General features: G+C 36.3%; 3 protein-coding genes across 4 annotated transcripts; 2 read left to right on the plus strand and 1 right to left on the minus strand.

Moving 5' to 3' along the window:
• Nucleotides 1-1,634: 1,634 nt before the first annotated feature.
• DNK (P-loop containing nucleoside triphosphate hydrolases superfamily protein) lies at nt 1,635-6,432 on the plus strand. Its single transcript, XM_086667661.1, has 6 exons — nt 1,635-1,787; nt 2,668-3,625; nt 4,177-4,644; nt 4,832-5,209; nt 5,294-5,361; nt 5,947-6,432. The coding sequence occupies exons 2-6, from the start codon at nt 2,978-2,980 to the stop codon at nt 6,152-6,154; spliced, it is 1,770 nt and encodes a 589-aa protein (XP_086523787.1). The 5' UTR covers nt 1,635-1,787; nt 2,668-2,977; the 3' UTR covers nt 6,155-6,432.
• Nucleotides 6,433-7,292: 860 nt separating this feature from the next.
• Nucleotides 7,293-15,486, plus strand: LOC147551847 (zinc finger transcription factor YY1-like). 2 transcript variants are annotated; one of them, XM_086667663.1, is made up of 7 exons: nt 7,293-7,523; nt 8,618-9,045; nt 10,079-10,137; nt 11,870-12,069; nt 12,997-13,086; nt 13,931-14,074; nt 14,640-15,486. In XM_086667663.1, the coding sequence occupies exons 2-7, from the start codon at nt 8,969-8,971 to the stop codon at nt 15,198-15,200; spliced, it is 1,131 nt and encodes a 376-aa protein (XP_086523789.1). In that variant the 5' UTR covers nt 7,293-7,523; nt 8,618-8,968; the 3' UTR covers nt 15,201-15,486. The 2 variants fall into 2 exon arrangements, with proteins under 2 accessions (XP_086523789.1, XP_086523790.1); XM_086667664.1 differs by lacking the exons at nt 7,293-7,523; nt 10,079-10,137 and having other exon boundaries at nt 8,652-9,045.
• Nucleotides 15,487-17,013: 1,527 nt separating this feature from the next.
• Nucleotides 17,014-18,623, minus strand: LOC147551848 (uncharacterized). Its single transcript, XM_086667662.1, has 3 exons — nt 18,180-18,623; nt 17,920-18,049; nt 17,014-17,757 (listed from the first exon to the last, which is right to left on the minus strand). The coding sequence occupies exons 1-3, from the start codon at nt 18,580-18,582 to the stop codon at nt 17,064-17,066; spliced, it is 1,227 nt and encodes a 408-aa protein (XP_086523788.1). The 5' UTR covers nt 18,583-18,623; the 3' UTR covers nt 17,014-17,063.
• Between the last annotated feature and the right edge of the window lie 3,455 nt (nt 18,624-22,078).

The raw sequence follows: 22,078 nt of genomic DNA on the forward strand, positions 1-22,078 counted from the left end.
CAAACCTTTATCAATTTGTTTTTATCGAATTAAGAAATTTAACTCTCGCTATTTCCATGATTTTCATCATTAAAACGGCCAACAACGAGAAGATGACCTTTGAGAAAGATAATGGTCTGATTTCAAGGTGTTTACCGACAAGAAAACATGGTGGCGTAGAGAGTGCGGTTTACAGACCAGAAAAAAAAAAATTGACAAAAAAATGATGTTGCGGAGACAGGATTTGAACCCGTGACCTCAAGGTTATGAGCCTTGCGAGCTACCAAGCTGGTCTACCCCGCGCTGAAGCAACTAGCTGGGAACTAATAGACAAAGAAGGATTGGATGTGCCCCTCTACCATATCTGTACAAATAGAACAACCCATTTATACAGAATGGTAAAGGGGCCCTCTATGATCATCGATCATAGGGAGCAATGGAAACATGAAGGAATATTTTGATCCTTACCAACTTGATCTTGTTGCCCCCGGCAACAAACATCGATGAACCATTTCACAAAGTATGTGTTAAGATAACCCAAAGTCTCGATAGTTAGGTCTTGATCCGAGTCCGAGTTGTTGGAACTGGAATAAGTTCGGCAGCCGATCACGAAATTTTAGAGATCTTCTCTATCTAATGAATGGGGAGTCCACTTCGTATCAACAGAGACTCGGTCTATCAATATCGATTCGATCCGAGATCTCTTATTGAATTGCTCATTCAATGAGCATTCTCAATATTATGCCTTGAGGAGGACACGAACCTCCACGCTCTTTAGCACGAGATTTTGAGTCTCGTGTGTCTATCATTTCACCATCAAGGCATCTTGAAAGTGAATCGTATTCCATGAATATGATATTTATCTAGTGTGATGTATGGAATATATGACAAAGGTGGAGTGTTGGAGTATTTCTATCGCATGTCATATTGGCCCGAGTCGGACATCCAATTGCTTCGGTTTGAATTATTCGGAGGATATCTTAGATATATCAAAAAGATGTACAATCAAACCTACTTCTCGATTCAATAGAAGCCCAAAGAAGTGAATATGGTACCTAAATAATGAGAGATATGTAAAAAGCAGGTCCCGGTTACGCCTATTTCTAATCCTAAATGGAATGTAACGACGTAGGGATCCATATATAAACATAGTATCTATTTACATACGCTCGAATCCCCTTCTCACAGTAAGAATGTACATAATCCTATTCCGGTCTGGTCCGGTGTGGAATGAACTTATAATCAAGTCGATCTTCAGATTATAAGTTCATAACCCCAAACCATTCCCATTTTAGGCAGAACGGATCTACTAATTCTTTGATTCCAGTTAGTAAGAGGGATCTTGAACTAAGAAATATACCCTAAAAGCTAAAAAAGGGCATCCTGAACAATTGCAATAATTGGGTTCATTAACATTCCTGGTATAGTAGATGCTATCACACATATAATCATACTCAAATCGATGGAATTGGTTAACAGAGGAATTCCTAAGTTTTGGGAGAAGTTTGTCGTTGTCTGAACCCTGAAAAACTAGGTACTTCAATTTCAACCGTTCGAATTTGTTAGTTTGTTTAAGCATTTCAATTTCATGTTCTTCGGGTCCTACAAAGCAACCCTAAAACCCTAAATTATTATTGATGTTTCTGTTTTCAAATGTGTCGGATTGTTTAAGCATTATGATTTCATGTTTTCCAGGTTCAGCAACCCAACCCTGAAATCCTAGGTTGTTGTTTACTGAATTTATTGTTGCTTAAACCCTAAAGAACCATATGCTCTCTCTCTCCCTCTTTCTCTCTCAACCGTCATAGGTTTGTTTCAGCTTGTTCATACTTAGTGTTTCTCCCTTATATTTGTTATTATTGTTGATCTTTCTTAATATTTGTTATTGTTGGTTGGTCTCGCATAATAGTTGTTGTTTTTATTGATTAGCTGTTGAGCTTACTTGTTGTTTGGTTGTGCTCATTAGATTGAACTTACTTAATCTTACTTTTTCTTTCTTAGGATTTTCTTAATTTGTAATTGGGTTTTGTTTGAACTAATCCTAAGCTTAGGGGTTGTTTAAACGAATGCTATGCTTACTGAATCTTGCATTTACGATCGATTACTAAATCTTACGTTTGTGATAAGGTTCCCGTACTTATCAACTTAACTTAAAGTTAGTTCGAAAGATAACTGAATGAATCTATCAAAGAATAAACCTTCTGCAAAAGTATCAATTGAAGTTCAGAGTCCATCTCAGAGAAGTTCGACAATTAAATATTTGTACCGATAGTTGTGGAAGGAATTAGAGAATGTTTTTCACATGAGAGTCAAACAATATCTTATCAGAGAGAGAGCCTGCTGTAGATTGTATGATTGTGGTTACAACAAGTCTACATGACCCGCCTCCTAGCACTCCCACTTGAACTGCCTGTGAGAGAAACAAGAGTTTCTCTCTTCACGTGACTGAACATGTGAGAGGAGAGAGAAACTCTTGTTTCTCTCACAGGCGGTTCAAGTGGGAGTCCCCGGAGAGGGGTTGAGTATACTTTTTTGTTGTGGTTATGTAAACAACAAACAATATCCAGAAGAGTTTCATTCTGATTTGGATTGTTTAGATGATTGAACTTATTAGTCAAGACTATTTTGACATTGTAGCTTTCATTTTGAAGTCATCTTAAAATTTAGTTATCTCAATGTTCTAAACAGAAGTTATGAACCGTTGGATCGTACTAAATCCGAGGAGACCATCGAATAGATATATCCGTTATCCGCTTCCCAATTTAACTCTCTTTATTTTGGACTAATCTTCTTCCAAAACCCTAAAACCCCTCTTTTCAAGACTCCAGCAGCGAAACCCCTGAACTTTTCAGCTTTCACTTTGACATTTTCTCCCGCTCAAAACATCTGCACTTTCTCTCTCCTCATCTTCATCTTCATTCATTCTTCATCATCAAAATCGTCGGAGGAAAGGGTAGAGAGAGAGAGAGAGAGGGAGGTTAATGTGAAATGCTTAGTGATGCAAAAGTTGTTACGGCGAAGCCCTCCCGGCCCTATTATCTGTACATCACTCCCCACTCCTCTATCTGGAATCAGTGATTCTACAAAGAAGAAGAAGAAGAATTTGAACTTCCTCCCTCTTCTTAACTTTCCCTTGTTACCACCTATGACCGCCACCACCTTCGTCGGAGGCATAACCGCCACCACTACAACTAACAACACTCTTTCTCTCTCTAAAAAGCTTGCTGCTTCTGCTCTCTTCTCTTCTTCTTCTTCTTCTACTTGTAATCGAGGAGTTTATCGTTGTTCAGTTCATAATGGGATTTCTTCACCTGGTAGGGCTTGGGTAGTTTTTAAAGAGGGTAAATCATCGGTTTCTTCTAGGTCTGCTTGGTTTCACACCAAAACTGGTGATGGGTTTCAAGTTGTTTCGGCTAAAGATGGTTCTTCATCATCTTCTTCTTCTTCGTCAGCTTGTGAAGATAAGCCGTCTAGGTTTCAGAGGAGACAGAGAAGTTCGTCTCCCGGCGGCGGTGGTGGTGGTGCCAGTCTTCCAGGCAATCCTGATTTGCTGACAATTCCTGGTGTTGGTCCTCGAAATTTGAGGAAACTTGTGAATAAGGGTATTGAAGGAGTTGCTGAACTCAAACAACTATACAAAGATAAGGTAATCAACCCTTTCTCTCTCTACTTTGTCATTCTATACAAATATCAGCAGTTACCCATATCTAGGGTACCAAAAATGTGCTAGAAGAAGTTTAATTGCTTTTCTAGTTTGTTGTTTGATATAAATGTTTAGCTTTGAACTGAATAAGTGCAATTTGAACATATTGATATTATTTTGAATATATTTGTATATAGTTTCTTGAGTCAACTTATGTTCTTTGATATAGTGATTATGTTGCATATCTTGGCATGGTTTCTAATCCATAAGCTTGGTGGATATGCGGCTGAATATCTTGTATCTATTATTTAATGTATATATGATTTAATGTACAAATCATATATAGGTTCTTGGTATCATAAAACTATTTAAGCTGCCGTCGTGTGTGAATTGTCAAAGTGATAATTGTCTTGAGTTAAAAAAAGTGTCACTTACCTAGTTAATTTGAAGCATTATCCTTAGAGAGTTAAAGTATCTGGTCTTGTTGTCCATTTTTATTCTTTATTAGCATAAGATTGTTCCCTAATAAGTTGTCAATGTGTGCTCCTGTGCAGTTTTTTGGGAAGGCTAATGAGACAATGGTTGAATACTTGCAAACTTCTGTAGGGATTATTCACAAAAACCATGCTGAGAGTATAACGTCATTCATCAAAGAGACTGTAGATGAAGAGGTAAAAGAGGATAGCCCAAACTCAGATAGGAAGCCTTCTAATAGCAAAAGATTGACTTTCTGTGTTGAGGGAAATATTAGTGTTGGGAAGACCACTTTTCTTCAGAGAATAGCGAATGAAACCATTGAGCTCCAAGATCTTGTTGAGGTGGTTCCTGAACCTATTTCTAAGTGGCAAGATATTGGACCCGATCACTTCAATATATTGGATGCTTTCTATGCTGAGCCACAGAGGTATGCATATACATTCCAAAATTATGTGTTCGTAACAAGGGTCATGCAGGAAAGAGAATCCTCCGGTGGAGTTAAACCACTTAGACTGATGGAAAGGAGTGTTTTCAGTGACAGAATGGTACGAGATCAATTCTGTACTGATTTTTCATAATTATACTTCCGAATTGCGCACTCTTCTCTATTTGAATTTGAAAATCTTGCTTCGTTTTTTTTTTCTGATGTTCAAATAAGTTTTTTTTTTTAATCTTTTTTTGGGGTTAGCAAGCTTTATGCCTTCTCTAAGTTCTACATATTACATGATAAAGGTTTTTGTTCGAGCTGTACATGAAGCAAAGTGGATGAATGAGATGGAGATAAGCATATATGATTCATGGTTTGACCCAGTTGTTTCAACTCTGCCTGGACTGATCCCTGATGGATTCATCTATCTGAGAGCAAGCCCTGATACCTGCCACAAGCGAATGATGCATAGGAGGAGGGCAGAGGAAGGTGGTGTTTCCTTGGACTATTTGCGAGGTTTACATGAAAAGCACGAGAGCTGGTTATTCCCTTTCGAGAGCGGCAACCATGGTGTATTGTCTGTCAGTCAGCTACCCCTTCATATGGATAAATCCTTGCATCCTGATATAAGAGATAGGGTTTTCTACTTGGAGGGCGACCATATGCATTCTAGTATTCAAAAGGTCAGTCAACTTAATATCTTCTTGTAGAATTTAATCCTTCATTTCTCATTTTATATTCTCTGAGGTTTCATTGTTTATTATCAGGTTCCTGCTTTAGTTCTGGATTGCGAACCTAACATTGATTTCAACAAAGATATCGATGCAAAGAGGCAGTAAGATCACATTCCATGCTTTTTGACTAGTATAAAGTTATGTTTGTTAGTCATAGAAAGTTTGTCACATAAGTAGTTGCAACTAGTTATGCTTATTTCTGTTGGTCCAGCAACCAGCATGTGGCACTAGATAAAGTTTGATATGGAGCTAAAAGGCTCTTACGTGCTTGCTGACGGATTACCATTTATGCTTTATTTTGGCTATGATGAGACTCACTTTGGTCAAGTGGTTACATGTTTGTCTTTACTGTGGAGAGATCAGGGTTCGAATTCTTACTGTTTCAAAAAAGAAAAGTTCTATTTTTCCTCTCCTTTATTGTTTTAAAGAAGGAAACCAGGTATACCGTATGTGAAAAAACGGTCTATAGAGGTGTCTTATTCTTCTAATAGATCATATGCAGGACTACTAAATTGTTAATACATGGGACAATGGAACTGAACTTAGAATGATATAATTATATAGGATTATTGGTGGCTTTATTGTTCGATATATCATTTACTCGTGTTTAGTCTTTGCATGTTCCGAAGATTTAATTCTGTTATCTTCGTTTTCCTGTATATTCATTTGACTTTTCGTATTTGAAGGTATGCTCGTCAAGTGGCTGAGTTCTTTGAGTTCGTTAAGAAAAAGAAAGAAGTTCCTTGTCCAAAAGTTGGCGATAATGCAAGAACTTCAAATCAAAATATACTAATGCCTGGAAAAGGATTATGGGTACCGGATAGGAAGCACTTCCCAGAGTCGGCTCTGAATTCCCTAGATTTTAGACGAGCTATGTCGGTCCTGTCTGGGTAGCCGTTCTCTCTTGTTCCTCTCTGGTTTTGCTGATCCCGAGTTCACCGCAGAAGAGATCCAGGAAATAGTTTTAAACTGTTACGTGCATTTTGTTATTCTACTTGTAGTTTTGTAAAAATCGCTTCGCCATAACAAGTAGAGCATGTCTGGGTTGTAAAAGTAAAAAAAAACCGAGATTACTTTTCTTTTAACTCTCTTGATCTTTGGATCTTTTATCTATTTTCGGATGCCTAATGTATTTTACTCTTGACTTCTCTGAATCTTATATTAATTTTCTGTTTGTGTCTTAGTATTTCTTTTTCAAATACTTATATCTAACTCGAACAAGATTATCACTAGTTAATGGAGAGATGGTAGAAAAGATCTGCAGAAAACTGATATTTGGACATTTGGTGTTGGGAGAGGTTGCAAAGTTTTATTTTGGTGTTGATGGTGGTATAATTTAGGGTTTGGAAAATGACACTATGCCAGCCTGTTTCCCGATTGAATTTAGGTATCACCGTATCACGGCTGAAAAACATTTTGGTTGTAATTTCTTCTCTTCCTCCACCCACCACCAATGGCGGACACGCCACCACAGATTGGCGTACCTATCTGATCCTACTAGTCTCTCTTCTATTCATGTCCACGATAAAAAATTTGCTGATAATCTTGGAAGGTGGGAAGAGAACAATGGTGGTGGATTGGGATAAATAACGAAATTTTCCATCCCAGAATTTTAAAACTTGGAGAAGAGTTTGATCTTTCCAAAACATGAGCCATCTCAAATGGATTCAACAAAAGAAAAGGTGGGTGGTGTGAGGAAACAAAAGTTTTCGGGAAAAAAAAGGTGAAAAATCCAAAAAGCAATCCCCAAACACAACTTTCAAGTCACTGACAGAAGTTGCAGGGCGGAGTTGTCCGACAACTTCTTTGCCTCTTCTATCTCTTCTCCATCCTTCTCTTTCTAAGTTCCGGCGAAGGGATTTTGTCGTAACCATACGTCTGGAAAACCAGACGAAGGAAAGATTCCTTCCTCTGGTAGAATCAGACAACCTCGTTTGATTTTCTAGACGAGCCTTTGTTTGAAAAACCAGACGAGGGTTCTGACGAAAGGGACCTCCCCTTCGTTGGAAAATAGAAAAATAGAGAGAGAGAGAGAGAGAGAGAGAGAGAGATGGCAGTCGGAGTTAATGGTCGTCGGAGTTAATGGTCGTCGAAATTGATGGTGGTGGAAAAAGAAGATGGAGGAAGAAGAAAATATTAAAAGTAGGTAGTGTTTGGAAGAAACAAAAAGAAAAATTTCCACCTAAAACTTTGTACTCCGAATAATTTTCTTATTTATCTAAAATATCCAAAAAGAAAAAAAAATAGTGTTATTTTAGAAAGGGTTATTTAGTGTATAGACCCCAGTTATTTACCTATATTAGGGATCCACCCCCAAAACGATAATGCTTTAGGGGTTACCCCCCATTCTCCATTTTTCCGTCAAAAGCCCGTTAAGTTGCGAGCGTGCCAGTCACGTGAGCTCCCTTTGACAAATTTGCCCTCTCCATCAGCTTTACTGTTGGGGGGTCCTTCCCTAAATAGTTGTTTTACAGTGGGGGTCCTTCACCATTTTAATACTACTTCCTATCTTTTCATAAGAAAGCTGTGATTTTAGTGAAAACAAAGTTCAACTCTCTTCCAAGTGAGTAACTAGGTCGAGGTTTAACCTGGGTTTGGAGTTCAGTTATAATAGAGTTCTAGAAAAGAAGGTTTCAGATAAATGCCAGCTAAAATTGGAGATAATTGTTAGGTTTGAGTCATTATGCTCAATTTTAATGTTTTCTTCGTAAATTTGTGTTCTTCAATTTAGTACTTGATCTTGAATTTGAAGCAATTAAGCAAAAGTTCTTTGCTTTTGAAAAAAAATTCAAAAGTTTTTCAATCTTTTTCTCAAGATCAGATTGTTATTCATGTAATGTAGTTGGTATTTCAATCTTTTTCTCTTGATCTTGATCTTGAACAGATTGAAATACCAACTACATTACACGAATAACAGTATGATCTTGAGAAAAAGAGAAAAAGATTGAAAAACTTCTGAATTTTAGCTGGCAATTATCTAAAACCTTCTTTTCTAGAAATCCATTATAGCTGAACTCCAAAACTCAGGTTAAACCTCGACCTAGTTACTCACATAGAAGAGGGTTGAACTTTGTTTTCACTAAAATCACAACTTTCTTATGAAAAATAGGAAGTAGTGTTAAAATGGTGAATGACCCCCACTGTAAAACAACTATTTAGGGAAAGACCCCCAACTGTAAAGCTGATGGGGAGGGCAAATTTGTCAAAAGAAACTCACGTGACTGACACGCTCGCAACTTAACGGGCTTTTGACGGAAAAATAGAGAATGGGGGTAACCCCTAAAACATTATCGTTTTGGGGGTGGATCCCTAATATAGGTAAATAACTGGGGTCTATATTCTAAATAACCCCTTTAGAAAACATTGGTGGGAAGTGACCTTTTTGAGCTTTGTGAACAGGCATGAGCCCAATTAGGTCTGTAAATACCAGAGGACAAAACCATCAACCAGTCTTCCATGTGTGTGACAGAGAGAGGGGGAGAAATGCTAGAGTTCTTCTAGAGAGATAAAACCACCATTAGTTTGTTTCCATGATTGTTAATGACGTTAATATGAGATCAGGATTCAACCCCGTTTTTCTTTAATTCTTCTTCTTTCTTATTCTTCATACCCCTTTCATCTTTTCCTCTCCTCTATCTTTTTACCCATCATTGTCTGTGTTCTTATTTTCTCAAAAAACCCTAACCCTAGCTGTAGGATCAATTCTTGATGGATAATTACCATTTATATGAGAAACGAGCAATTCCAAAGTCCAAGGCTCCTGCTGTCAAATGGGTTAAGGAATGGTAAGAATACAATCAATCAACAACTTCTTTCATTCTTCATTGCTTCTTCTATCTGTTTATTCTTTCAATATTTGCTAAATTGCCCATTTCTAGTTTGTGTTTAAATTGCCCAAATTTGAAGTGCCAATTTATGATTACACTCTGCAAATTTGGTTATTTGGTTATTTGATCTAGTGATTGAAATTATTAAACTTCTTCTTTTTCAGTTTGTTTATAGAAAAGTTGGATTACATTGTCCATCCAGAAAAGAAAAAAACAAATTGCATTTAGTCAATTGAGGTTCCAGGTTTATAAATAATTACCCTTTTACTAATTTGTATAAAGATTCAGACTTTCAGTTTTCTGAGTTGGTGGTGAAAGAAACCCTAGATTTGTTTTTATATATTGTTAAGTAAATAAAAAAATTTAGTTGCCTTCAGTCTAGTGTCATTGAAGCTTAAAAGTATTTTCTCTTCTCTTACAAGTAAGTAGGTCTCAATATTCATTCTCCCAAGGTTCTTAAAACCAGCTTTCAAAAAGCTATTGTTATTCCGTAATAGTCCGTCGTAAACTTTCTTGACAAACTTCAGTTTTCTTGCCACATGCCGTCATTCCCGTTACTAATGATCACTGTTTTTTTCCTGGTTCTTTTGGTCCTTTTGTTTAAACCAGACGCGAGATATTGTTTTTATAAAAAGACGATGTATATCTTCTTTAACTCAAGATACCTAATAAAGGCTACTAGATTGTCTATTTGAGCCCAGAATGCATTGCTTTCATATTCACACGGTTTTGTAATTCTTAAGCACATCACTGATATTTTATTGAAAGTAGGAGGCAGTTTACTTACCATTAAAGTTTTGTTAGCACTGGTTTAGGATCTGTTGTGGGAACCTGTTATACCTTTTCTCGCCTTAATGGCATGGTCACATAAATGTGATAATTTTCCTAACTGATGTTTTTTCCCAGCCATATGTTTTTACCAGCAAAAGTCTCATTCTACTTTCTAAATTTTGTAATATAGGCTTTGACAGTGACCAATTTTTATTTCCAGGGTGCCACAAGATGTTGTGGCAACTGGTGGTAAATGCTTTCTTTTGAAATGGGTGTCAGGTATGTATCGTTCTTTTTTAAAATCAAAATCATTAGTATTTATTTTTTGGAGGGGAAATTACTAGTTAGTAGATGTAGTTAGTATTGACCTACAAACAGCATAAAATGGTATTTGTAGAAGTCAATTTCTTGGATTCAGGAAAAGGTTTCTCTAGCAAATAGATGATAACCCAGTGTCAGAATGGTTGTGTTAGTACTACACCTTTTTTTACTCAACGCTTTATCATATGCTTAAGTACAAACACAACGAAACCATAGGATCAAACATCTTAATTGGAATTTTACCCTTACAGAGCTCTTTTAGTTCTTCCATTATTTGGCTTTTGATGCTGTCTGAAAGTGGTTTTCCGGGTATCTCCTAGAAAATTGATCCTTGTAAACTCTACTCAATGTCCTTTCTCCACTGAATGTGATCTGAGATGTTGGGTTGGGGAGGTGGGAAGACCTGTGAGAAAGTCATTCAGACGCTCAAATCGGTCAAGTGTTGCAGGTTATGAAGTAATTCACTGAGAGCGTGAAGGAATTCTCCCTTTTAACCTGATATGCTTATATGGGTTTGGAAAGCGGTGGCAAAGCACCGGCTTGATGTGAGCCACGTGTTCTATTCGTTAGAAGATAATATCTAATCAAGTGCTTATCTTCTTACAATAATGGTTCGTGGGCGAGAAGCGAATCTTCCGCGTAACTGTCGTTCTCTCTAGGCAAGGATAACTCGAGGTGCCGAGCTGACTTCAATAGACCTCACTACTTTGTTACCATGATGAAAGCAGAATCAGAGCTATCTCGAATCCATTTCTTTATCTGCCTCTGGGCCAACACAAGGTCCAAGGTGCGTAGGAGACTTATCTCGACCTCCCAACATTGTCTGTGGTTAGAGTTAGCCTCAGGTGGTAGAGCTTTGTTGGATCCACCTCGTTAATGGCTCTATGGAGGGCTCGCTCATGTGCATGTGGACTTCGACACTTGTAGTTCAGGTCAACATGTTAACTTCTTGACTGGTCAAAGCTGACCAATATTTGGCTCAGCAACTACGAACCTTAAATTGTGAAAAAACAGTCAAGAAATAACAAGCTATCCCTCCTAAATAACTAAGTAAAACCTGTTACAAACATTAATGAAGATAGAAACTAATTCTTATAATCCTAACCTAGTCAAATTATTGCTTAACACCTTCAACCAAAATCGAGCTCTAGATTATCGTCATTAACTCTCTCCTATGTAAGGATTATCCCTTCAAAATTCCTCAAGGCTAAGGGAACCACTCACCTGTAATGATATTTAATTCTTAGAATGATTGCAAGTAGCAATTAGCCCCCGCATTCCGGCAGTTTTATTCTATGCTTGGTGTTTTTGTGTTGTAGCCCAAAGTATTTCCTCTAGTAGCTTTGTAGTCTTGTTTTCTTTTTGATCAATGAAAAATGTAAGTAGGATCTCCGATCTCCTAGATATCCATACTCGTTGGCAAATGGGTCTAGTGTAATTCTGTTTCAACTTTCAATAAGGTAATGTTTGTATACAAGACAACTGATCAGGTCGGGCAGTTAGATGGTTAGCTTATGTTGGAATGTAGAATATAACATTTACTGGAGCAGAGGTCATCAAAACAAAATAATGCATTTTCTACAAACAATCCGTGGGTGATTTATGCTAAATGAATACTCCCCTTGTGCAAAACTTTGATTAAACTTGTCATGTAAATTTATTCTTATTCTTATGCTTTACCTTTTTTTAGTGGACAAGTTAAAGTCTTCAAAAGGCAAACGTAAAGAGCCCATTGCACAAGAGCCAGAACCAGAACCGACGACAGAAGTTCTTTTCCTTTGCAGCTACGCAGGCTGTGGTAAAACTTTCATTGATGCTGGGGCCTTGAGGAAGCATTCTCACATCCATGGGGAGAGACAATATGTTTGCCATTATGATGGATGCGGACGGGTATTATCTTCATTATTTTACATTATTCACTACTGTTTTAAATTGTATTTTGTCAAAGACAAAATTATGACACCTACAGGCAGATCTTTGGGATCTTGGATGTCTTCAATGTTTTAAATCTTTGGAAGTCACTTGAATTTTCATCTGCAGAGATCTTATTTTAGCCGAATTATTCATCTTTAACATGTGCTTTATGCTTTTAGTGACTTGATAATTCCCTAGTTGAGGTTGATTTGTTGACCAACTCGGAGTTGGTCAAGTCTGATAAGGGTCCCCTTTCCTCGTGAATCAATGGAAATATCCATATCTGCTCGCCCCATGTCATCTCAGTCCTCAGATGTTCGAAATATGCTTGCAGTTTTCTCTTGTTATCCTTGCATACTCTTCTTCTTTTTGACCCTAGATAGTTCGAAAATCTCTGTTTTTTATATCAAGTCGTCGGCATGACAAGATCTACCAATATCAGTTGCAAAATTATTATTTTTTATTCATTACAGGGTCCAATTTCTGTTCGTATTTCTCTTTTAGGAAATAATAGTTCTCTTTTTAACGTTTCAAATGGTATTTTACAAACTTCATGGACTTGAGTAAAGCTTACATTTCTTGTCTCTAGTTATGGGGTAAAAGATCTACGTTTATGGCATTTGCTTTTACGTGTGCAAAATATATGTTTCATTTCATATGGATTATATTTCTAATTTGTTAATTATGTTTTGGTTCAGTGTTCATGATATTTTAGTAGGTATATGAATATGACCCATGTAGTATACATATATATTCTCCTAGAGATTTGTACCTAATGGTATCATAATCGTCCCTTCTAACCTGAAGGAGTTTGAACCTTGTGATATTGTTTTCCATCTCCACCCTTCCAGACCACACTATCAGTTCAAGAACAATCAATTGCTTCATGTCTTTCTGTTGCAGAAATTTTTGGACAGTTCCAAGCTGAAAAGGCACTTTCTTATCCATACTGGAGAGAAGCATTTCTTTTGTCCTCATGAAGGTTGCGGTAAGGTGATCATCTTGTGCTCTCCAAGTTCTTATTTATTTCGAAATGTACCAAGGTTCTTGAAGTTTTACTGTTTATCTTATGTCTCATTGGCTGTATTTTCTTGCATATTGATTATGAATTTTGTCCTTTTACGACTGGCACTCTTATCTCATGCTTTAGAAGTATAGGATTCTCCTGGTTCTTATAAACGGCAGGCTCCATATAAATCTCTTGATTAGATTAAGGTTGTGTTTATTGTTTATACTCTGACGTTGAATCTGAGTTTTGTTTGTGTAAATACTTGAATATTTTGAGCTCTTGTATGCATATACTTCCCTATTAAACTCATATCTTAAAACGAGTCGTCTTTCAAATTCGTACTTGTTTTGCAAGATGAAAACACATCAATTGGATCACGTAACATATTTTAAGATCTAACTCCAATGAAGGATAAAACAGCATAACAACTAAAATTACACGTAAATTATTTCAAATTTCAGATTATTAAAACCACCTACCAACTATAACTATAACAATAGTTCCTCAAGTCTATACCTTAGGAGATTTAGGAAAGAATCATACAAATAGATTTAAAGGTTTGATCACTCTTTGGGATGTTGTTGGTCTGAATGGTTTGAAGTCCTTTGACGGTTTTCATATGTCTACTTGGACTTGTGAAGCCCCTTTACCTTGATTAAATATCATGAGCTAACAATAAATGACATTCTATTTAGTTAATATATGTATAAACACAAGACACAAAATTAAATAGTATATACAAAAACGCCCAATGAATCCGCAGTTTTACATAGCTGAAACCAATATATGGAATTTTTGTTTATCGATCGTGATTCTCTGGATATGCAGGCTTTTTCTCTGGATTTTAACCTGAGGGCACATATGAAGACACATTCACAAGAAAACTATCACATTTGCCCATATGTTGATTGTGGGAAGAGGTATGCTCATGAGTACAAGCTGAAATCACACATCAAGGCTCACCATGAAAAGGTTGGTTTTCCTCTAGATCATATAGTCTTCTGGTAGTAACTCTCTGAAATCCTGATTTTGCTTCAGTCGTGAATATTTTCCACTTTATGCACAGTGGTGGACAAAAGTCACGACTTTGGGCGGTTGATATAAATTGTTTGGTAACCTCAATATAGGATTTCTTGAAAACCCAATTAAGTGGTAGGTTTTGTTCATACTACATTAGATTGTTCGAACAAAATAAAACTCAAAGACAGTTCGATGTGTGTGTGTGTGTGTGTATAGAAAACATACGCATATAAGATGCAAGAAAATGTAGAAAGAAACAAAGAGGGGGCTCGTGGAGTCCTGCAAACTCGGGTTGCACTAGGACCGAGTTCAGCAAACTTCAGTGAGACTCTGGCCATTGCCAAGCTCAAGTAAACCACCCTCCCTTTTAGTTACTCGTAAGTTTGTGGGACTGAGCCCAATTGCTGAGTTCGAGTAAACCAACCTTGTAATTAACCTCCAATGTTTTTAACGTGCTAGTATGTTGTTTGAACATAACCCTAAATAGTGATATGAGTTTCCAATATATATGCATCAGAATACAGGGACGGATATCATGAAACAAGCACCGCCTTTAGAAAAAACTCCTGTTGCTACAAAACCTCCTACTGTGGTTTACGGCTCTGCTTCCTCCGATCGTCCTTATGCATGTCCTTATGAAGGTTGTGGTAAATCCTACATTCATGAATATAAACTGAACCTACATTTACGAAGAGAGCATCCCGGTCACAACCCAGAAGAGAATAATGGTAAACACCAGTCGGAAGCTGACATTGACATGGATGAGGGTAGTGATCGAGATCCATATGCAAGAAAAAACAGTAGCGGAAAGAACATTAAGCGACTAAAAACAAAACCAATCATGAAACAGCAACCTGCTAAAGTTCCGCAGAAGAAAGTACCACCTCCACGGGCACTACCAAATGTTGCTCCTGTCAATGTAAATGTAACGAGAAAACACTGGTTGAACAATAACATGAACGAGGAAGAAGATAGTGAAGAAACTGAAGAAGATCGTGATAGTGTTGAAAAAGATGGGTGGAGGTATGGTGAAAATAACAACGATGAAGATGATGAAGAGACAGAGGACGAGGATTAGATTCAAGTCTCTGTTTATGAAAGAGTTCATTGTTTTAAGTGGTTATATAATCGTAGTCCTCATGGTAAATATCAGGGGGGTTTGTTCTTATAGTTTTTTGATGTGCTTTGAATTACCCAACTTCTGTTTTTTTTTTTTTTTGATGAAGTCCCAACTTCTGTTTTACTATTTAAACCCAACTTATATACACATCCAAATGTTAGGTAGTTCAGTTGGTATTGTCTGTTATTTTTGGAGCCATGAGTAATTTTCTGTTACAAGTATATTAACAAGTTCACTTCTTGGAGATAACTTATAGAGATGGCATGAAGATGATTATATGGCCAAAGTATTAATTATATTATTATCATTAGGGAATACAATCAGCTATATTGTGTATATAATCTTCAATTCTATTAGGACCTTATAGTCCATCAAAGCTGATATAAGTAAGTGCATGCTTTTTCTCCTGCCTGAACTAGAAGATGAAAGCTTAATCTTCGTATCCAGAGAACTTTATAACTTCAATGAAGCATAATGAAGAACAAAGTTACAAGGTTGAAATGTACACACCAAGATTGGATAGTTAAGAATGTCACACTTCAATTTTTACTTCTAAAAATGATGTATAAAATATTGTCACAATGATATATAGGCAGGTAGATGATCTGGTTTATGCCTGGGCTGAACCTCCGGGCAATCTCTACAAGAAAGTCAATTTTTTAACTTCAGTCAAGTCGGGAATGGTTGCATTACCAACTTCTTCTTTTTTTTTTTACTTTTCTACTTGAATAAGTAAAAGAGTTTATTTTAGTGTTGCAGAGCAACCCTTTAGTCATTGTCTCATATACATGTATAAGTGTCTCGCATACATATATAAGAGGGTATAACCCGTGCTCGCGGGACACAAGACTCTGGGTAGTGAAGTGGCCACAAAAAGTGGATTTGCACTTCCATGGGATCGAACTTGGGACCTCAGCATTGCAAAGTATATGCAATGACCAACTGGGCTACCAGTTGTTGGCTGGTGTAGTTTAAACTACTAGACGATTATGTTCTCAACGTTGGACTCCGCCACTTTACCCATACTATAAATTAAAACAAATATCTCGTTTATTGATATTAACAATTGTATTAGAATTGTTTATGGTTCACATGTCAAATTCATTTAAGTAAAAGTAGAAACTCTTGGAGCTCGTTCGAGCGAGGAGAGTGAAGCCAAAGCCATTTTATTTGAAGTCCGATGGGCGATTACTTATAACTACAAGCACATAATTATTGAAAGCGACAACGAAAGTCCAATCCGACATCTGCACGATTTCTGGAACACAATGCATTGGCATTCTGCAACTCACATTTAACGAGTCAAAGCTCTCATCTCTAAGTTCAACAGTATTCAGTTCTCCTACACAACCAGAAATCACAATATCTTGGTGATAAGCTAGCCAGATGGATCAGGAAAACTCAAGACAATACATTCTGGAAAAACATTCCAAAACTTAATTCTAATATGTATGGGTCTTTCGAGAAAAAAAAAAATTGTGGCTATCTACAACTAGCAGTGCACTACCTATAACCTATGCTAGAGTAGTCCTCATAAAGATCCAAATAAAACCTAACTAGAAAATCCCTTCAACACTATCCATCTATAGTGGAGTGAGGTAGTGGGGTTCAAACTCTCCATATCCCTAGATTTGAAGAATTCAATCTTTTTAAAAGTTTCTACACTCAAATTGCTTCAAAAAATTGCCAGCCTAAATTTTGTATTTCAAATATAAAAAGAATAATACTAAAACTTTTGTGCTTTCATCTTTTCACACAAAAGAAAGAAATATTTGATGTACTATATATATTTTGATTATATATTAATTAAAATTAATTCAGCTATCTATAATATCTATGAAGATCATTAGCAGAGATGGTCATTCCGGACGGCAGGGATTGATCACAATTACAAGGTTGAGTATTATGAAACCCTAAATTGAAACAAAAACAAACAGATTGAGTAGTGATGGTTGGTCGAGGCTTTTCATCAAACACTTGGCAAGTAGAAGAAGATAGTGTCTGTTCTTCAGAAGGCTTTGCCTTTGATTCTGCACTACTATTTGATGAAATAGGTTGTGATTCATGAAATGGAAGACTTAATGATAAATCAAGATTAAGATCAAGACTTGGGTCTTCTTCTTCTTCTTCTTCTACTTGTTTATGTTGTTGTTCTGATTGATGATGATCATCCATCTCAACAGTCATACCAGTACTATTGCTCTTTGACAATGCATCTTTAATGGTATCAATATCAAGATGATGAGTTTGATTAGTAATTGATGATCCAATTTTGATTTCTGGGTAAGAAGAAAAACCATTAATGATTTCTGGGTAAGAAGAAAAACCATTAATGATTTCTGGGTAGGAAGAAGAACCATTGCTGCTACTGCTGTTGCTGTTGTTCTTGAAGATGGGTTGGTGAGTTTTAGGATCAATTCCTCTCCGCAAGAGCTTTCTTTTTATATATGTATTCCAGTAATTCTTGATTTCATTATCAGTTCTTCCAGGTAATCGTCCAGCAATCAAAGACCATCTATTAGAAAAATAATGAAGAATCAAAACAAAACCCATATGAGATTGATCTAGAGAGAGAAAGTGAAGGTATAATATATATATATATATATATATATATATATATATATATATATATATATATAGAGAGAGAGAGAGAGAGAGAGAGAGAAAGGGGGAATACTTATTTCCGAGTAAGCTATGGAGTTTGATAATGAGTTCATCTTCTTCATCAGTAAAATTCCCCCTTTTAAGATCAGGACGTAGGTAATTAATCCATCGAAGTCTGCAACTTTTACCACAACGAAGTAAACCTATAGAGAGAGAGAAGAGTGAATTGTCGAAAAAAATGATGAAGGAGAAAAATCAAAGAGAACCCATAAAAGGAAAATGAATTTAGAAAGATGGGTAGGAATTAGATTGATATAAAATATATATATGTACCAGCAGATATAGGGAGAGATCTCCAGCGACCTTCACCATGAAGGTTGATATAGTCAATGAGTTTTTGATCTTCTTCTTTAGTCCATGCACCTTTGTTTGTGTGTGATTTTTCACAGCAAGGTGAACGTCCCATGTTAAGAGATAGAGAGAGAGAGAGAGAAAATATAAAATGGGAGGAATAAAGGAGAAATTTGACTCTAGAGAGAGAGAGAGAGAGAGAGTAGGTGGTAAAGAAAGAGAAAGATGAGAGGTTTAAATGAAAAAGGAGAAATCTGGATTTGGTAGGTAGGTAAGAGTCAGTGTGGTGCCAGTGGACGAGGAGGAGGAAGGAAAGAGGGTATCGTCTAACTTTTACTTGATTCTTTTCCTCTGTTTCTTTTAGGCAAGAACAAACCCTATCCATCAAGTCCACATATTTTGTGGATGGAAAGATTTGATCCAAAATGCTGTAAGTAGAAAGAAAATAATTATTTAATCGTTGATATGCCGACTCATCTAGATAAAAATTGGTTTTTTATATTCAAATTTTAAATTTTTTCTATCATCGTTTAGTAAAAATGAATCAACGTGTCGAATATTAAGAAGATTTTCATTGTACTTATACCACTGTTTAAATTTGATTTATGTGTGCTTGGAGGAGTACAATATTGTTAGAAGGCATAAAGAAATTGTCTTTCATCTTCATTACCACCACTGTCCACCACGCTTAGTCTCTCATTCCCTCTCTATCTCTAGAGTCCGTCGGGATATTTTTGAGGTCCGAAGCAAATTGTTAGAAAGTGGTCTGTATACATTTTTAATGATATTTACATATACTTAAATTTACAAGATATTCTTGGCTTTAATGGAAATTATCTAGGGATGGTTTTAAGTGAGGATACTCTAATAATCATTTCACAATTCACCTCTTAATAAATTTCACAAGCCATTGATTAACTTACTAATTACATTTTTCTATTTTTGCCAATCTCACTAGGCTGACCGTGCTGCATATCCGCTCCAATCTTCTTAATCGATGATTTCTCATGAGATTAGAGAAAGATTAATGAAGAAAGTTGTACGTGATCATTCTTAAAAGAGTAAATGAGGGATTTGAATTTAAATTTTGAATTATTAATGTGTAATCTTTGTTGTCACTCTAATCCCTTTAGATTATTGTATTATTTGTACCATATACATCTTATTAATTAATATCTTGTAAATCCTTCAGAAAACACTGTATATAGATTTTGTAAGAGCATCTCCAATGCAAAACTCAAAAAAAACTTAAATTATCCTATGTGTCAAGGGCTCAATTGAAATTCTCTTTCCTAGATGTTAATGTTGAGATCCTTAATTCAAAGGCATCTCCAATGCGACACTCTAAAAAAACATAAAAATAATTTAGGTGTCATTTTTTATATGGTTAGATTTGCTTTTAATATTGAGTGATCAATTGAGATCCTCAAAAGAAATCTCAAATATATTGAGTTTCTTTTTGAGATATCTCAACATTAAATGGTGCCACATCATTTTGAGATCGAAATCGAGTGTTGCATTAGGGCATCTCCAATGCAACACTCAACAAAAACTCAATTAATCCAATGTGTCAGGTATAAGTTGAGTTTCTCTTCCTAGGTTGCACTATTGAGATACTCAATTCAAAATTCATCTCCAATGCAACACTCAAAAAAACTCAACATTTACTTTAGATTTACTTTTGGTTCTTATTTTAATATATATAATGTTGATGGGACTAATTGAGATACAACAATAAATGTTGAGATACTCAAAAGAAAACTCAACAATTGAGTTTTCTTTTGAGTATCTCAATATTTATTGTTGCCACATCATATTGATACTCTAGTTGAGTGTTGCATTGGAGAGTGTTTTTTTGTCAAAAACTCAAGTAGTTCTCTGTGTCAAATTGAGTTTTGTAAGTTGAGTGTTGCATTGGAGATGCTCTAAGAGAGAGAGTCCAAGTTTTGGGTTTTTCAATTTGAGTATCCAAGTTTTGTCAAGAGAGCAACCCCATTTTTCACCTTGAATTGGTCAAAATACGCAGGATTTCTTACTTTTCGTGGAGGATTAGATCCAGTAACCAACCAAACCGCTCTTTCTGTAGTGGCGCCGAACCAACCCGACAACTTGTTGGAAAATAGGGGAGAAAACTTCGGCTCCTTTTTGGGGGCCGCATTGGAGATGCTCTAAGAGCATATCCATTCGTGGCATCTGCTCATTTAGATTGCAATAAATCTTTAGGAACTTCAAAAAATTTAGAAACAAATTAAAATAAAATGTAATGTATGTCATTTACGGCTAGGCCATCCCATTTTAGAGCATTTTCTCTTATCAATTCGAATATTATTTTTTTTAGTTTTTTTAAGAATTGCGGTGTTTGTGATAATTGTGTTCTTGCAAAGTACCACCGACTTCCATGTTCTTCATCCACTTCTCAAGCAAATGCACATTTAGATTGAGTACATTGAGATTTTTGTGGACCTAAACCTGTGATTGTTAATTCGGATTTTTGATGTTTTGTGATTCTAATTGATGATTATACATAATATACATGGTTATATTTTTTTTAAGGGTTATTTCCCGATTGGCTTCCTAATGTGTAACCGGATTCCCGCGTGACCTTTAAAGTACGAGAAATGCCGATATGATCATTTGTGATTTTCTATGCATTGGCTAAGAAGTCAGATTTTAACTTTCCAAGACTGTTCTTTTGTCTTCTTTTTCTCTCTTGTTTATGTTTTAGTCCCTAACATATATCTTCTTTCACTTTCTATCTTCTCCCCTTTCTCTCTCTAGGAGAGACTTCCATTATTAGAGATCTTCTAGAAAAATTTAATTTCTACAAAATTCAATGTACTCTTCTCGATCTTCTAGAGTACATTATCACCCAACACAATATTTAAGACGTAGAAGGATGAAGGAACCATACAAAACTAAGATCACGAAATAAAGTTTCTCTAAGTTTCTCTTTTCTATCCCTTGATCCATCACACATTAAGGTGGATGAAACTTGCGTCCACTCTCATTCCATCACCCATACCCATTGATGGTGCGGTTGATTGGGAGCAACTTTTTTTGTTTTTTTTTTTTGTTGAAAGGATTGGGAGCAACTCAGATCCTGCCCATATATATAAATAATCCAATATTTAATAGGGTTGGCGCCAGACTTCATGAAATAAAGCTCAAAGTTCAAAACCTATAGGATATTGCGAAGAGGTAATAACCTCTTGATGATCAACTCGGATGAAGCCGAGGGTGATGTAGTAATACCTCGGTTGAAGCCGAGAAGTGAGAAGAAGATGCTCTTGGTATAAATCGAGAGGAGGAGTAAGAACTCTCGGCTGAACCCGAGAGCTATGATAATGGCTCTCGGGTGAAACCGAGAGCGAGAGTGAGTGATCTCGGTTGAATCCGAGAGAGCTATATAGCAGCTTCGGGTGAGACCGAGAGATGGAGTGAGAGAGCTTCGGTGAAACCGAGAAGAAGAAGATGATATGTTGATCGTGAGAGAGATTAGGTAATATCTTTGTTTATTCACAATAACATGATTTTACATTAAGGGTTAATTCCTTTATATAGGTTTACAAGAAGGTGTTTAAGAAATATAAAACTATATCTAAGTATATGTTTATCTAAATTACATCAATCTTGGTTGTAATAGGAATCCTAATCCTACTAGGTTTCCTATAATTAAATGGACCTAATCCACTCGGTTTAGCCGAGTGGAGTGGACCTTCTAACACTCCCCCTCAAGTTAGAGCGGGAATGGAAGTAACGCCTAACTTGCCAATAATGTTCTTGAACGGTTCTGCTCCAAGTGGCTTGGTGAAGATATCCGCTAACTGGTTGTCTGAAGTGATGAAGCGAGTGACAATGACGTTGTCTTTATTCTTCTCACG

Source organism: Eschscholzia californica, unplaced genomic scaffold (assembly GCF_041429995.1).
Source record: "Eschscholzia californica isolate CP2 unplaced genomic scaffold, dmEscCali1.0.p SCAF_3, whole genome shotgun sequence".
NCBI classification, from domain to species: Eukaryota; Viridiplantae; Streptophyta; class Magnoliopsida; order Ranunculales; family Papaveraceae; genus Eschscholzia; species Eschscholzia californica.

Coding starts and splice junctions, on each gene's coding strand:
- DNK (XM_086667661.1), top strand. CDS start 2,978: ATGCAAAAGTTGTTACGGCGAAGCCCTCCCGGCCCTATTATCTGTACA. Junction 3,626..4,176: donor AACAACTATACAAAGATAAG/GTAATCAACCCT, acceptor GCTCCTGTGCAG/TTTTTTGGGAAGGCTAATGA. Junction 5,362..5,946: donor GATATCGATGCAAAGAGGCA/GTAAGATCACAT, acceptor TCGTATTTGAAG/GTATGCTCGTCAAGTGGCTG.
- LOC147551847 (XM_086667663.1), top strand. CDS start 8,969: ATGGATAATTACCATTTATATGAGAAACGAGCAATTCCAAAGTCCAAG. Junction 9,046..10,078: donor GTCAAATGGGTTAAGGAATG/GTAAGAATACAA, acceptor TTTTATTTCCAG/GGTGCCACAAGATGTTGTGG. Junction 13,087..13,930: donor CTCATGAAGGTTGCGGTAAG/GTGATCATCTTG, acceptor CTGGATATGCAG/GCTTTTTCTCTGGATTTTAA.
- LOC147551848 (XM_086667662.1), bottom strand. CDS start 18,582: ATGGATAGGGTTTGTTCTTGCCTAAAAGAAACAGAGGAAAAGAATCAA. Junction 18,050..18,179: donor ATCTCTCCCTATATCTGCTG/GTACATATATAT, acceptor CTCTCTCTATAG/GTTTACTTCGTTGTGGTAAA. Junction 17,758..17,919: donor CATAGCTTACTCGGAAATAA/GTATTCCCCCTT, acceptor TTTTTCTAATAG/ATGGTCTTTGATTGCTGGAC.